Source organism: Choloepus didactylus, chromosome 21 (assembly GCF_015220235.1).
Source record: "Choloepus didactylus isolate mChoDid1 chromosome 21, mChoDid1.pri, whole genome shotgun sequence".
NCBI classification, from domain to species: Eukaryota; Metazoa; Chordata; class Mammalia; order Pilosa; family Megalonychidae; genus Choloepus; species Choloepus didactylus.
Genome location: NC_051327.1, coordinates 2112421 through 2125468, shown reverse-complemented (window position 1 = coordinate 2125468; position 13048 = coordinate 2112421). Strand labels below are relative to the sequence as shown.

General features: G+C 39.3%; 1 protein-coding gene across 2 annotated transcripts in view; it reads right to left on the bottom strand.

Annotated features, from left to right (window-relative positions):
- The window catches only part of COG7 (component of oligomeric golgi complex 7), a 106729-nt gene extending 93933 nt beyond the window's left edge, over positions 1–12796 (bottom strand). For both annotated transcript variants that reach the window (XM_037814448.1, XM_037814449.1), the window contains exons 1-4: positions 12419–12796; positions 9062–9210; positions 6818–6934; positions 3407–3575 (exon numbers count right to left, since the gene is read on the bottom strand). In XM_037814448.1, the coding sequence (XP_037670376.1) occupies positions 3407–3575; positions 6818–6934; positions 9062–9210; positions 12419–12587 (604 nt within the window). In that variant the 5' untranslated portion in view covers positions 12588–12796. The remainder of the gene's footprint in view (positions 1–3406; positions 3576–6817; positions 6935–9061; positions 9211–12418) is intronic.
- Positions 12797–13048: the final 252 nt, after the last annotated feature.

Genomic DNA, 13048 nt, shown 5'->3' with positions numbered 1-13048 from the left:
CTGTGAACAACTGATTGTAACTGTGGATAATTGTACGTTATGTGAATATATCTCTATAAAATTGTAGGAAAAAATATAAATAGGGGTAAAAGTGCTGGAGAAAACATGAATAGAGGGATGTACCTATTTACTGTTGATGAGGAAGCAGAATGGAGTAGGCTTTCCGGAGGTCACTGTGGTTGCTCCACAAGAAGCTAAGTATGTGGGGGCCATAAGGTCCTGCAACCTCATCATGGAGTATGTACTTGGAAGATCTGAGAGCAGAGATATGAATGGACATTTGCACGTCGGTGTTTATGGAGGCAGTTTTCATGATTTGCAGTGGGTGGACATGGCCTAAGGGTACACTGACTGAGGAACAGAATGGTGAACTATGGTGTATGCATGCAATGGAATACTGAGCAACTACAAGGAGCAAAGTTGTGAGGAGGTGAATGGATCCTGTAGACAGCATTTGGAGTGAAGTACACTAGAACAAAGGTAAACACTATAATGCCTCACCAATATGGACTAACTACAATGTGTAAACTCAGAATTGAATCTTAGAGCACAGCCTAACAGGGAAATGATTACTGTAATGGTCCATAGATTTTAAGCTCTTACAGCAGTCAAATCTATTCCTGAATTGTAATGGCTATCTCCAAACTCTGAGATGTTGATCCCTTGGTGTATAACCTGATTGGTCTCTGGAACACTGGATATTTGTGTGACACCTGAAACTCAGAGCTAGAGCTTGGCAGATATGAATGTCAGTATTAATGCATACAGCAAGTAAAAAAAAAAAAAAAAGCTGAGAAACAGCCCAGACTTCAATTAGAGATATGAATGAAGCAGATCTGGTTAAGACTAGGGCAAATCGGGCCAAAGAGTAAAGGTTGAAACTGATTGTGTGTTAGAACTTCAACTTCCATGCGAGACCAAGGGAAGAAACATTTATTTGGTGCAGGATCTATATTTTCTAAACAATATAACTTCTACAGTCAGTTTGTTCAAACACCACAATCACATGGAACTTTGAACAGGAAATGAGATATGGCAGGTATGTATAGGTTAGAGTGAAATAGCAACACATCCCAAAGTGATTTGAGTGGAGAATAAAAATACATATTCGGGGCCCCCCTGAGAAGCTGGGGGAGGATGCAGAGGTGTTGGACTTCCTCACCTGGATTGTTGCTGATGTTCTCACAAATATTGGGGACTGATGGCTTCATGTGCTGAGCCCTCTGTCTTGGGGCTTGCCCTATAAAGCTTGTTACTGCAAAGGAGAGGCTAAACCTGCTTATGATTGTGCCTAAGACTCTCCCCCTGAGTGCCTCTTTGTTGCTCAGATGTGGCCCTCTCTCTCAGACTAAGCCACCTTGGCGGGTGATCTCACTGCCCTCCCCGCTATGTGGGACCTGACTCCCAGGGGTGTAAATCTCCCTGGCAACACAGGATATGACTCGCAGGAATGAATCTGGACCCTGCTTCGTGGGATTGAGAACATCTTCTTGACCAAAAGGGGGATGCAAAATGAAACAAAATAATGCTTCAGTGGTTGAGAGATTTCAAATGGAGTCAAGAGGTCACTCTGGTGGACATTTTTATGCACTATACACGTAACACTTTTTAGGTTTTATTGTATTAGAATAGCTAGAAGTAAATACCTGAAACTACCAAACTGCAACCCAGTAGCCTTGACTCTTGAAGATGACCATATAACAATGTAGATTACAAGGGGTGACAGTGTGATTGTGAAAACCTTGTGGATCGCACTCCCTTTATCCAGTGTACGGATGGATGAGTAGATAAATGGGAACAAAAAGTAAATGAAAAATAGGGTGGGATGGGGGAGATGATTTGGGTGTTCTTTTTTAGTTTTATTTTTTCTTCTTATTCTGATTCTTTCTGGTATAAGGAAAATGGTCAAAAATAGATTGGGATGATGAATGCACAACTATATGATGTTACTGTGAACAGTTGATTGTACACCATGGATGACTGTATGGTATGTGAATATATCTCAAAAAAACTGAATTTAAAATAAATAAATAAATGTACCATCATATAAACAAAACGGATGCTACATCTCAGAAGCCAAGGAAGTGTTTTTAGAACAGGAGGGAGTAAAACAACATTGTTGGCTCCTATAGAGAAATGAAAAAGTATAAAATATTAGGCCTTCAAATTTGATGAAGCAGTTTGTTGGAGACAGCAGTGGGTTGAATGGTGACCCCAAAAAAAGATATGTCCCCATCCTAATCCCTGAACCTGTGAATATGATCTTATAATGGTAAAAGATGTGATTAAGTTAAGGACCTTGAGAGAGGGGCATGTATCCTGGACAGTACAGGTGGGCCCAAAATGCAATCACAGGTATCCTTATAAGATAGACACACAGAGAAGTCAAAGAAGAGGAGAAGATGTGACTACAGAGGGCAGAGACTGGAGTGATATAGCCACAAGCCAAGGAATGCCCACAGCCAGTACAGCTAGAAGAGACAAGGAATAGAATCTCCCCTACCTAGAGCCTTTGGGGGAAGTATGGCCCTGCCAACGTCTTAATTTAGGACTTCTGGCCTCCAAAGCTGTGAGAGAATACATTTCTGTAGTTTTAAGCCAAAAAGTTTGTGGTCATTTGTTATAACAAACCCAGGAAACAAACAGAGAGAACTTCCCAGAACAGGTTCTGGAGAACATCAAAGCCAGTGCAGAAGGGCTCGCATAACATGAGCAGGAGTGGAGGAAGCAAAGCTGTGGCTATAGACTTCTCTGTCCATAAACAGCTGTGCAGGTAAGAAAACAGCTTTAATGTCCCTTCTTCCTGCTAACCAATAGTTTTGTGGATGAGCGGGAAAGGGGTAGGTAGATAAACTTATTTGTTGAAAAAATCCTGGGAAAAAAATGTACCATCATAATAATCTATACCTGGACAAGGGTGGAATCTCATCAAATGGTACACTTAAAATCTGTGCATTTCTCTAAATATAAATGCTATCTAAAAAAAAAAGAATTAAAAACCTGTATTGAACTAGTTAGTGATATGAATGTTAAAGTGTTTAGGAGTGAAGTATACTGACTGATGTCTGCAATTTACTTTGAAATGCATAAAAAAAAATAACATGGATTGATGGATGGATAGAGGGATAGGTAGGTGGATAGACATTGATAAAAGCAAATTTAACAAAATAATGGTAAAATCTAGCTATTGTGTTCACTGTATAATTCATTCAACTTTTCTGTATGCTTGAAAATATTCATTAAATGTTGAAAAAAGTAAATAAAAATTTACACATCTAATTATTTTAACACATCTACTTTTAATCTACATAATTTAATCAACACTAAAACAGTTAAAGACTAGACCCAAAAAGCCTTATCTCTGTAAAGAGATATATAGAGAGATGAGAAAATGACCAGCACTCACCTACAGACTGAGAGCTGAACGCTGCTACAATCTGGGGGCTGGCCAAGGCCTCCAGCCTGTTCTTCAGTGCCTCCAAGTGCACACATTTTTCTGAGTAGTCGGGTGTATCAACAAGCATCATTAAACTGTTCTGCATACCTGTTAGTTTGGCAGAAATTACAGCTATATCCTATAAAAAGACCAGAATACAGGATATGTGTTTTAAAAGATCCCTCATACCTTAATTGAACATGAACAAAATACGTGAAAAGACAATTGATAAAACAAGAAAATGGCCCATAAACATAAGATGTTTGTGATGATTAAGTTCATGCATCAACTAGGCTAGGTTATGATGGCCAGTTGTTTGATCAAGCAAGCCCTGGCCTGATTGTTACTGAGAGGACATTTCATGGATTGCATCTGAGACTGAGTACATCTAAAATTAACAAAGGAGATTGCCTTCAGCAATGGGAGATGTCCCATCTAATCAGCTGAAGGCCTTTTAAAGGGAGAACTGATGATTTCAGCAGTCAGAAAGAATTTCTATCTCTACTTCAGCCAGCCAGCTTCTCCTGGGGAATTCACTGAAACCTTCATCCAAGTTCCCAGTGTGCAGCCTGCCCTACAGAATTTAGCCAGTGCCCACAGTCATGTGAGCCAATTCCTATGAAAAATCTTATAATATTTACTTTATACGTATATATCTATAATATAGATATCTCCTATTGGTTCTGTTTCCCTGGAGAACCCTAATATAATTGTAAACATTAGTGCTCAAATAAATGCAAATTAAAACAAGGCAGTAGAATTTTCCTCATAACTGGCAAAGCTTTTAAAAAATTATAACAGCTATTGTTAGTAAGGGTGTAAAGAAGGAAAAAAAATCTCATATGCTGTCTGTTTTGTACTACAAATTTATAATGTCTTTCTTGAGGGTAATTTAGCAAAACGTGTCAAGAGCCTTAAAAATATTCACATCATTTGACCTGGTGTTTCCTCTTCTGGAAATCTATCCTAAGAAAACAATCAGAGGGATACAGAGAGAGGAATATATTAAAATTAATTAATATGATTATAGTGTTATAATAGCAAAAACTGGAAGTCGCCCAAATCTTACATAACAAATAAAACATAAATTATGGCACCCTCATAATGGAATATGGACTATGATGTAGCCATTAAAAATCACTGTTTTGAAGAGGACAAAAAAGTAGATGGACACTAGGATCCCAATTTTGTTTCATTTATACATAAATGTACACACAACTAAAATATATGCACATAGGAAAAATACCTAACAAGCATTTTAAAAATGTTACTAGGGCATTCAAATATGAATTATTCTGAGTTTTTCTGGTTTTTTTGTGTTTTTCTGTGTTTTCCAAATATTCTAAGACATACATAAGTTCAGTGTATAATTAGAAAAAATGCTATTTTTAAAAAGAATTGAGGGTATTAATTGATTTTATTTCATTTCAACATTCAACAGGGATCTGTGATATATTAGACACTGTATTAGATAAGTTAAGGTCACATTTCAGCACCTGAGTTAACACTGTATTGGAACAGAAAGATTAATTTAAGAAGCACAGCTCAAGTGCTACAGGAGCACTGGCAAGGGAGCAATAAATCCTGCATAGGAGAGGCACAAAAGGCAGTAATCTTGAAGGATGAGTAGAGGTCTCCTCTTCAGCAAATAAAAGGAAAGGACAGGTAGTTTGGGTAGAAATCTTAAGACATAAAAGGAGTGTGACAGTCTGGAGCAGTCAGAAGGAGGAAATCATATGGAGGGAGCAGCTGGAGAAAAAGCTAAAAAGGCAGACCACATCTCTGTAGTAAAAGACAGGTTATGCCTTGTTAACGGGCTTAAAATTTATCCAGTAAAAAATGCAGAATTGTTGAAGGTTTAAAATAAACAGGAGGGGGGGGGGCATGTGCCAATCTATCTATGCTTTCGAAGATCCCTGAAGTCACAGGTGGAGCACAAAATGGAGTATGGGAGAGACTTGGAGGCAGGAGACCAATTAGAGGGCTGCTGTGAAGCTCGGGGGATAAAATGGTTGAAGATTATGACAGAGTAGTGGCAAAGCAAGAAAAAGAACAGATAAACTGAAGAGGCATAAGGGAGGGGCAGCAAAGAGGAAGCCTTCAGTTAAAGACTGTTGAGGCGCCTGGATGCTTGGGTGGAAAATGACTCCATTAAGGCGCCTGGATGCTTGGGTGGAAAATGACTCCATTAACAAAGAGAGGGAGGCAAAAGAAAAAGAGGTGGTGGTGGTGAGGGGGTGGCATTGGACAGAATAAAGAATTCAGATTTTGAAGTGCTTAGGAGGAATCCAGCTGGATGGATCTGGCCAGTGGACAGTTGGAAATATATTTTTGAATATTGGGGGAGGGGGAAAGCTAATTAACATTATAGTATTAAATATCTGAATCCATCCTCTCCCATATAAATGTGCCAGGAGTTCAGTTAAGATTTGCAACTTACTTCTATGAAGCTTGAATCAATTTAAACTTGTCAAGTACTCTGAGGGACTCTGAAATGGAATAGAAAAGAATATGGTTCTACTGTACTTAAAGATAATAACTGATCTGGAACAATAGATACATTGAGTGAAAAAAGCAAAGTGCAAAGCAGTGTTCATAATGTGCTACCATTTGTGTTAAAAAAAAAAAAGGTGAGGAACATATGTGTGTGTGTTTATCTAGAAGGCCAGGCATAAAGCTGATAACAGGGCTTGTCTCTAGAAGGGAAATTAGCAGATTTGGGGTCAAGGTAAGAGAAAAACTTACTTTTCACTGTTTAGTCCTGTTCACTGAATTTTTTTCTCATGTGCATTTAGAACTTTTAAAAAACTTTGAAAGTCAAAAAACAAAAAACAAAAAAGATGACAAACGATTGTGCTTTACAATTGAAAAGGGTTTTTCATAAGACATCATCTCACTTGATCCTTTTGTTTCCCAAAGAAATTTAATTTATCCATGTATATTTAAAGTACAAGCCTATATTACCTAACTTAGTTGGGTCACTTTATCTTTATAACCTGGTATCAAAAATATCATGATGGTTCACACTTTTCAGAACCTGAGGGTTTAAATAACTCGCTGAGGTCACAGGGCAGGTAGGGCCTGTTAGCCCAAATTCCGTGCTCTCATTTGCCCTGTTTTCTCTGCCTATGTATTTTTTGCCAAAGCTTCTTCTAAACTTGCTCTCTGTGACTACGAGTCTTCAGTGAAGCACAAGGTGCAAACTAAAGAGAGTAGAAATACTGAGAGCAGTTTCAGACCCGCCCCTCAACCTGGATGTTTCTGTATGCCACATTTTACTATTCCTTATGGTTTTGAGTGAATGACTATCTCATTTGCTTTCACCTAACCTCAAGTTCCTGCCTAACAGATGTCACAAAATCCCCTAAATAAGAAACCTACTTGAGTCTTAAATGTTTCCTCAATATCAGCACTCAATGTGCTCCACTTGTCCGCTTCTTGAAGAGATTCTGCAGCAAGCTGCATTCTGGACTTCACCTGGTCAATTTCTACCAATACCTGAAACAGACATGAGAGGTAAAAAACTAAGGAAGGGAAAGAACTGAAATAGTGGAACTGTAACCCATAACATTCTTTGAGATTTGCTCTATAGCTACTTGTTAAATTGTACTTGGAAAATTATCACCTTTCTGTATATATGTTATATTTCATAATAAGGAAAAAACTGAAACTATGGTACTATGACCCATAACATTCTTTGAAATTTCCCATATAATTATTTGTTAAATTGTACTTTGAAAGTTATCACCTTTCTGCATATGTTATATTTCACAATAAGGAAATAACTGAAATTGTGGAACTGTAACTCATAGCATTCTTTGAAAATTGCTCTATAGCCAGTGATTAAAATGTACGCTGAAAGTTATCACCTTTCTGTATATATATTTCACAATAAGGAAATAACTGGAACTGTAACCTATAAAATTCTTTGAAATTTGCTCTCTACCTATTTGTTAAATCACATTTTGAAAGTTATCACTTTTATGTATATTTGTTATATTCCACAATTTAAAAAATAGAAAAAAAAAAAAAAAAACTAAGGAAGGGATGGTTCCTTTTTCTCTACCTTCCACCAGTGACTTGCAACATAAGTATGTTGACATGTTCCTGTCTTCAGGAAGCTTCTGTACTCCTTACAACATCAATCATATGGCTAAATTTGTTCTGCAGGTGTTAAACAAATATTCAAGTTGAATATAATGTAAGAGAACTGAACAGTGACCCTTTCCTTCCTACTAGAAAACTCCTATTTTTCTACAAACTTTTGGCTTTTAGGAATCTTCTACATGTCAATTTTTCTGTCCCTACTCCCACATGACCAATGTCTGAAATACTGGTAATTAAACACTTCTTTACCACTGATTACCCATTATGTTTTTTACATTTTCATCTTTACCACTGATTACCCATTATGTTTTTTACATTTTCAAAGAGCCATACATCTATCCTGTGAACAAGAATAATCTCTAAGACCAGTACTTTTTATACATATCCAGTGAGAGCACAAGATCTCAAAGAAAAGAGCATTCTAAAGCAAAGGCTGAGAATGCTTTTCATTTCAAAAGTATCACACACCCTCTAAATAGACTTCTTTTTCCCTTTTGTTAAGTGCCTGGTGTTCAGATGCTCAGTTTGGCTGAATCCTAGAGGCGATTTGGATCAGCTGGCCAGTGATTTCCCTGGCTGGTTCCCAGGGCGCTCTACCAGAACCAGTTGAACAGCAAGGGTGAGCGAGGAAGGATGCCTTTAACCCATCCTCTGGGTGGCTCTCACCACCACCCCTGCTGCCAAGCTTTTTAGCAATCATTATAAAATCAAATCACAGCTATGCAAAATATAAAAAACAAGGAATACTGTGTGTTTGGGCGGGAGGGTATATATGGGAACTCTATATTTTTTGCACAATTTTTTCTATAAACCTACAACTGCTCTTATGAAGAAAAAAAAATATATATATATATAAAATTACCCATTGCAAGAAGGCTAAGAAATTAAAAATAAAGTGAGTTTAAAATACTGTTATTCAAAAGGAAAGAAATGAGATATAAAAGAGAATTTAAAGTCAAAAGATTTCGAAAAAGGAAAAACGTGATACAAAATTAGACACACACACACACCCATTCTTCGACCAAGCAAAGAAAATTTAAGATAAAGTTAAAAACCAATGAGAAAAAAAGAAAAATTCGATATGAACAAAAAAATTAATAAAAGGTTAAGATTAATAAAGGAAAGGCTAAAACCCAGGAAATCCAATCTTAAGGAACATACATGTAATCAAAAAGCTCAGTATATAAAAATACCATAACTTTAGTAAGGAAAACAGAAGGCTTTCCTTTTTTAAGGAAACTCAAGTGAGGAAGGTAGGATTAAAAATACAATTTAAACATCAGAAATCAAGTAATCTAATATACTGAAACAATACTAAAAAAAGTGTTTAAATAAAGAGCAGAGATGCAGAAGGAGAGAGATGAATACGCTAAAAGAACCAAGTGAAAGAGTAGTCTGAGTGCTCAGTAGAGTTTGAATTAAGGTTGGCTTCCCACAGTGGTGTGCTCTTCTAAATTCCCCATGAGTGAATGTCTGCCAAAAAACAAGAATCAACACTTACGACAGGAGACAAAATACCTGCATGGATTGAGCTGTGTCCTGTTCAAATTTTTTAATGTCCTCCTTGACAAGAATCATTTGTTCTTTCAGAAAAGATGCTTCCTGTTTAAGGGCTTCGACATCACGGAGAACCTTGGGCATGTTCTGAAGGGCCTGGTGACTTGTTTCTGCAGCAGGAACCCAATATATACAAAAAGTGAAAACCGGGTCAGTCCCAGTGAAATCAGACAGCAGGAAGGAAATCTTCACTAACACAATTATCAGCCCCACAATTTTGCAGAGACTACAGAAAATGGGCATGGGTTGGGGGCATGGGCTGATGGGTGAAGAGCTGTGTGATTTACCAGGGGATAAACTGTCAACTTGACCCAACATCCACTGACTTCCACCACTGAGTGATCACCCCATTGCAAGAAAGAAGAGGGAAGGAATTGGAAATTTTGTGAAGTCTGCTATGTGCCAGGTGCCTTACAGACAATACATAGCTTAATATCCATGGCAAACCTAGAAGGCATTCATAGCCACCTGTTATAGATAAGAAAAGTGAGGCTAGAGAGGTTAAGTAACTTGCCCCAAACTGCACAGTCCTGAAACTCAGCCTTCCATGCATGTCTGGCCCCAAAAGTCCCTTTGTACGGTCCTTTCAACTGCAGTCCACTGACAACCAGTCTCAGCTGAAGTACTGTTAAAAGGCTACCTTCTTTAGTAGGTCTGGTATGAGATCAAGGAATCTGCATTTTTTAAACAGCTGTCCCAAGTATAGACTAAAATTTGAAAATGTCTGCAGATCATGATGTCTTCTATGGCATGGGAGGGTAAAAGTATAATCTTTAAAGAGGAGTTCTCCTGAAAACCAGAGAAGACTAGAGTCTTCTGCTCTACCAGGGTACTGAATAGAACCCAATATCTTAAAGATCTGCTTCAGGACCCTGTTCATCCAGCTCTGTCACAAAATAATCTGTTTCCAATGCTGACCCTGGGTAAGATTCTGAGCTTGGTCTAACGAAGCAGACAGAATATACACAGACTCCTGCTAAACCTGAGTCACTCTTCAAACCCTGGCTGGTTTCCTATGTACCTCTTTTTTCCTCTCCACAGCCCCCTAAAATTTAGTCCACTCCTGTATCCATTTTCAAACTATCCCTGCCAATGGTTGCCTCTGGGAGGATAAGGGCTAGATTTCAGTGGGAAGACATATAGAGGCACTATCCTGAGTGATAGCAATGTCCTATATCTTGATGGGGGGTTGAGTATACTGGTTATATATATTTGCCAAAACTTATCAAATAAGATTCATGCATTTCACTGTATGTAAATTTTACCCAAGTTAAAAAGAAACTGTGAACAAATATTGAATTCTAGTGTTTAAGGTTCTTACTAAAATAAGATTCAAGGGATAAAGTACATTGATGAAGTGTACTATCCCTCCCCCAGTTGCCAAGCACTTAGTACACATGAGGCACTTTGTGCCTGGCATACCAAGCCCTCAGATACTTGTTATTACATTATTATTAATGTCCTCCCCACTCTTTGCCCTGTGAAGTCTTCCTTCAAGGCCTACCACAGATAAGAGGTAATTGCACCCTCCTGCAAACTCTCACATCTCCTGGTTCTCTTCTCTGCAAAGCCACCTTCTCGCTGTAATTTAACTGTGTATATATCTTTCCCACAAAGCAGCAAGCTCTGGAAGGTTGTCATACCCAATGCTCGTTTCTTGACACACACATAGTAGATGCTCAATAATCAGTAAAGGATGCAAAGTCCAATAACTATCCTGCAGTGAAATAAAACCCCTCCTCCCCCACTTTTCTTAAACAAAGAACACATCTAAAAAATAAGAATTCTATTTGGGCAGAGAATAAAAAGTATTTGCAAAACCCCTTTGAGGGACTGGGGAAAAATGTGGAAATATTAAACCTCCCCAACGGGGGAATTCCTGATATTCTCGCAAGCACTGGGGACTGCCAGCTTAGTATGCTGAGCCCTCAATCTTGGGGCTTGCCCTTATGAAGCTTGTTACTGCAAAGGAGAGGCTAAGCCTACTCATAATTGTGCCTAAGAGTCACCCCTAGAGGGCCTCTTTTGTTGCTCAGATGTGGCCTCTCTAAGCCAACTAGACAGGTAAACTCACTGCCCTCCCCTCTGTGTGGGACATAAATCCCAGGGATGTAAATCTCCCTGGCAATGTGGGTTGTAACTCCCAGGGATGAGCCTGGACCCTGCATTGTGTGACTGAGAAAGCATTCTGGACCAAAAGGGGGAAGAGAAATGAAAAAAAATAAAGTTTCAGTGGCTGAGTGATTTCAAATGGAGTTGAGAGGTCATTCTGGAGGTAACTCTTATGCACTATATAGCTATTCCTCTTTTAGTTTTTAGTTTATCTGAATAGTTAGAAGGAAATACCTGAAACTGTTGAACTGCAATCCAAACATCCTTGATTTCTGAAGGTGAGCATATAACTACATGGCTTATATGGTGTGACTGTGTGATTGTGAAAACCTATGACTCACACTCCCTTTACCTAGTGTATGGACAAATGAGGAGAAAAATGGGGACAAAACGTAAATGAAAAATCTGGGGGAGGAGGGGTATGGGATGTTTTGAGTGTTCTTTTAATTTTAATTTTTATTATTTTTATTTTTTTGAGTAATGAAAATGTTCAAAAATTGTGATAAATGCACAACTATACGATGACACTGTGAACAACTGTTTTATACTTTGGATGATTGTATGGTTTGTGAATACATTTCAATAAAAAATGGTTAAAACAAAAAAAACAAAAGTTCTGTCTGCTGTATCATAAGCTTCCAGTGGGCAGTGTGCTTGTAGGGTCTTTCCCACAGACCCCAGAGGAGAGACTGACACTCAGTAGGTACCAAATAAACCTAGAGTGAATAAAAGTCAAGTTGAGGAGTTACATGAGATGGTTGCTTGTGTGAATTTTTTTTTTACAATTAACTATCCTTAAAAAAAAATGGCTAAAATCCCTTTCAGGCCAGTCCTTCTTCAGCTGAAATAAAAATCTAAAAACGGGTGTTTTCCAGATTTTTGTCATTCCCATATACTTCAATATGTTTTTGGCAATTCTGAGGATCAACTGCCTATTAGTTAACGTTATTAAAATTCACTCTTTTAACTTAAAAGAAAACCTTATAGCACTGCTGGAGGTGGAAAAGCAGCATCCCAAACTAGCAAGTGTTAAAGGCAGCCTAGCCCCAAGCTGAGAAAACCACAAGGACCGAAAGAGACAAGGCTCAGTTTCTCAACCTGTGAAGTACTGACATTTACTGCCCTGTGCGGGGAACTCTGCCCACCAGGGCGCATGGATGGGCACCGCATTTTGGGGCAGCTGGGGGCAAGGCCCCCGCGACTCACCCTCCACGGCGTGGTTCACTTCTTGGATGAACAGCTGCAGCTTCATCACGAGAGTGGCCGCGTGGCCGTCCACCTTCCCGGCCGCCGCCTCCTTGGGGACAGCCCTGAAGGCCGCATTGATCCACTCTTTCACGTCGAAGTCTTTGGCCAGGAACTTGGAGAAGTCCATGGCTGCGCGACCTCAGGCCGGGCGTCCAGTCGGTAAGAGCTGGCTCGGGACCGCAACGAGGATGCGGAAGCCGGCGGAAGCCGGCGACCCGGCGAGAGCACCGGGGCTGACCTAGGACGCAACAGGCTGGGACCCGCAGAACCGACTCCCTATCCCTCTGCGGCTCTTCTTGTCAACTTGCTCAGGGAGACTGCTAGAAATGAACCTCGCCGCGCGCCGTACTTCTTCCGGAAGTGGTTGGCCGTTACTATGGCGACCTCCGGCGTTTTGGGTGCTCTTGGACTCTTCCGCCGGCTGTTACAGAAATGCCCAGGTACAAGTTTCCTGAGAACAGGTCCCTGTCTTCTCCTCGTTTCTTCTGCTAATTTATCTGTTGAGCCCCTTCTATGTGCGCTGACATATATTAGTGCAATTAACCTTCACAGACTTATGAACATTATGAGTATGAATACTATGAAGCA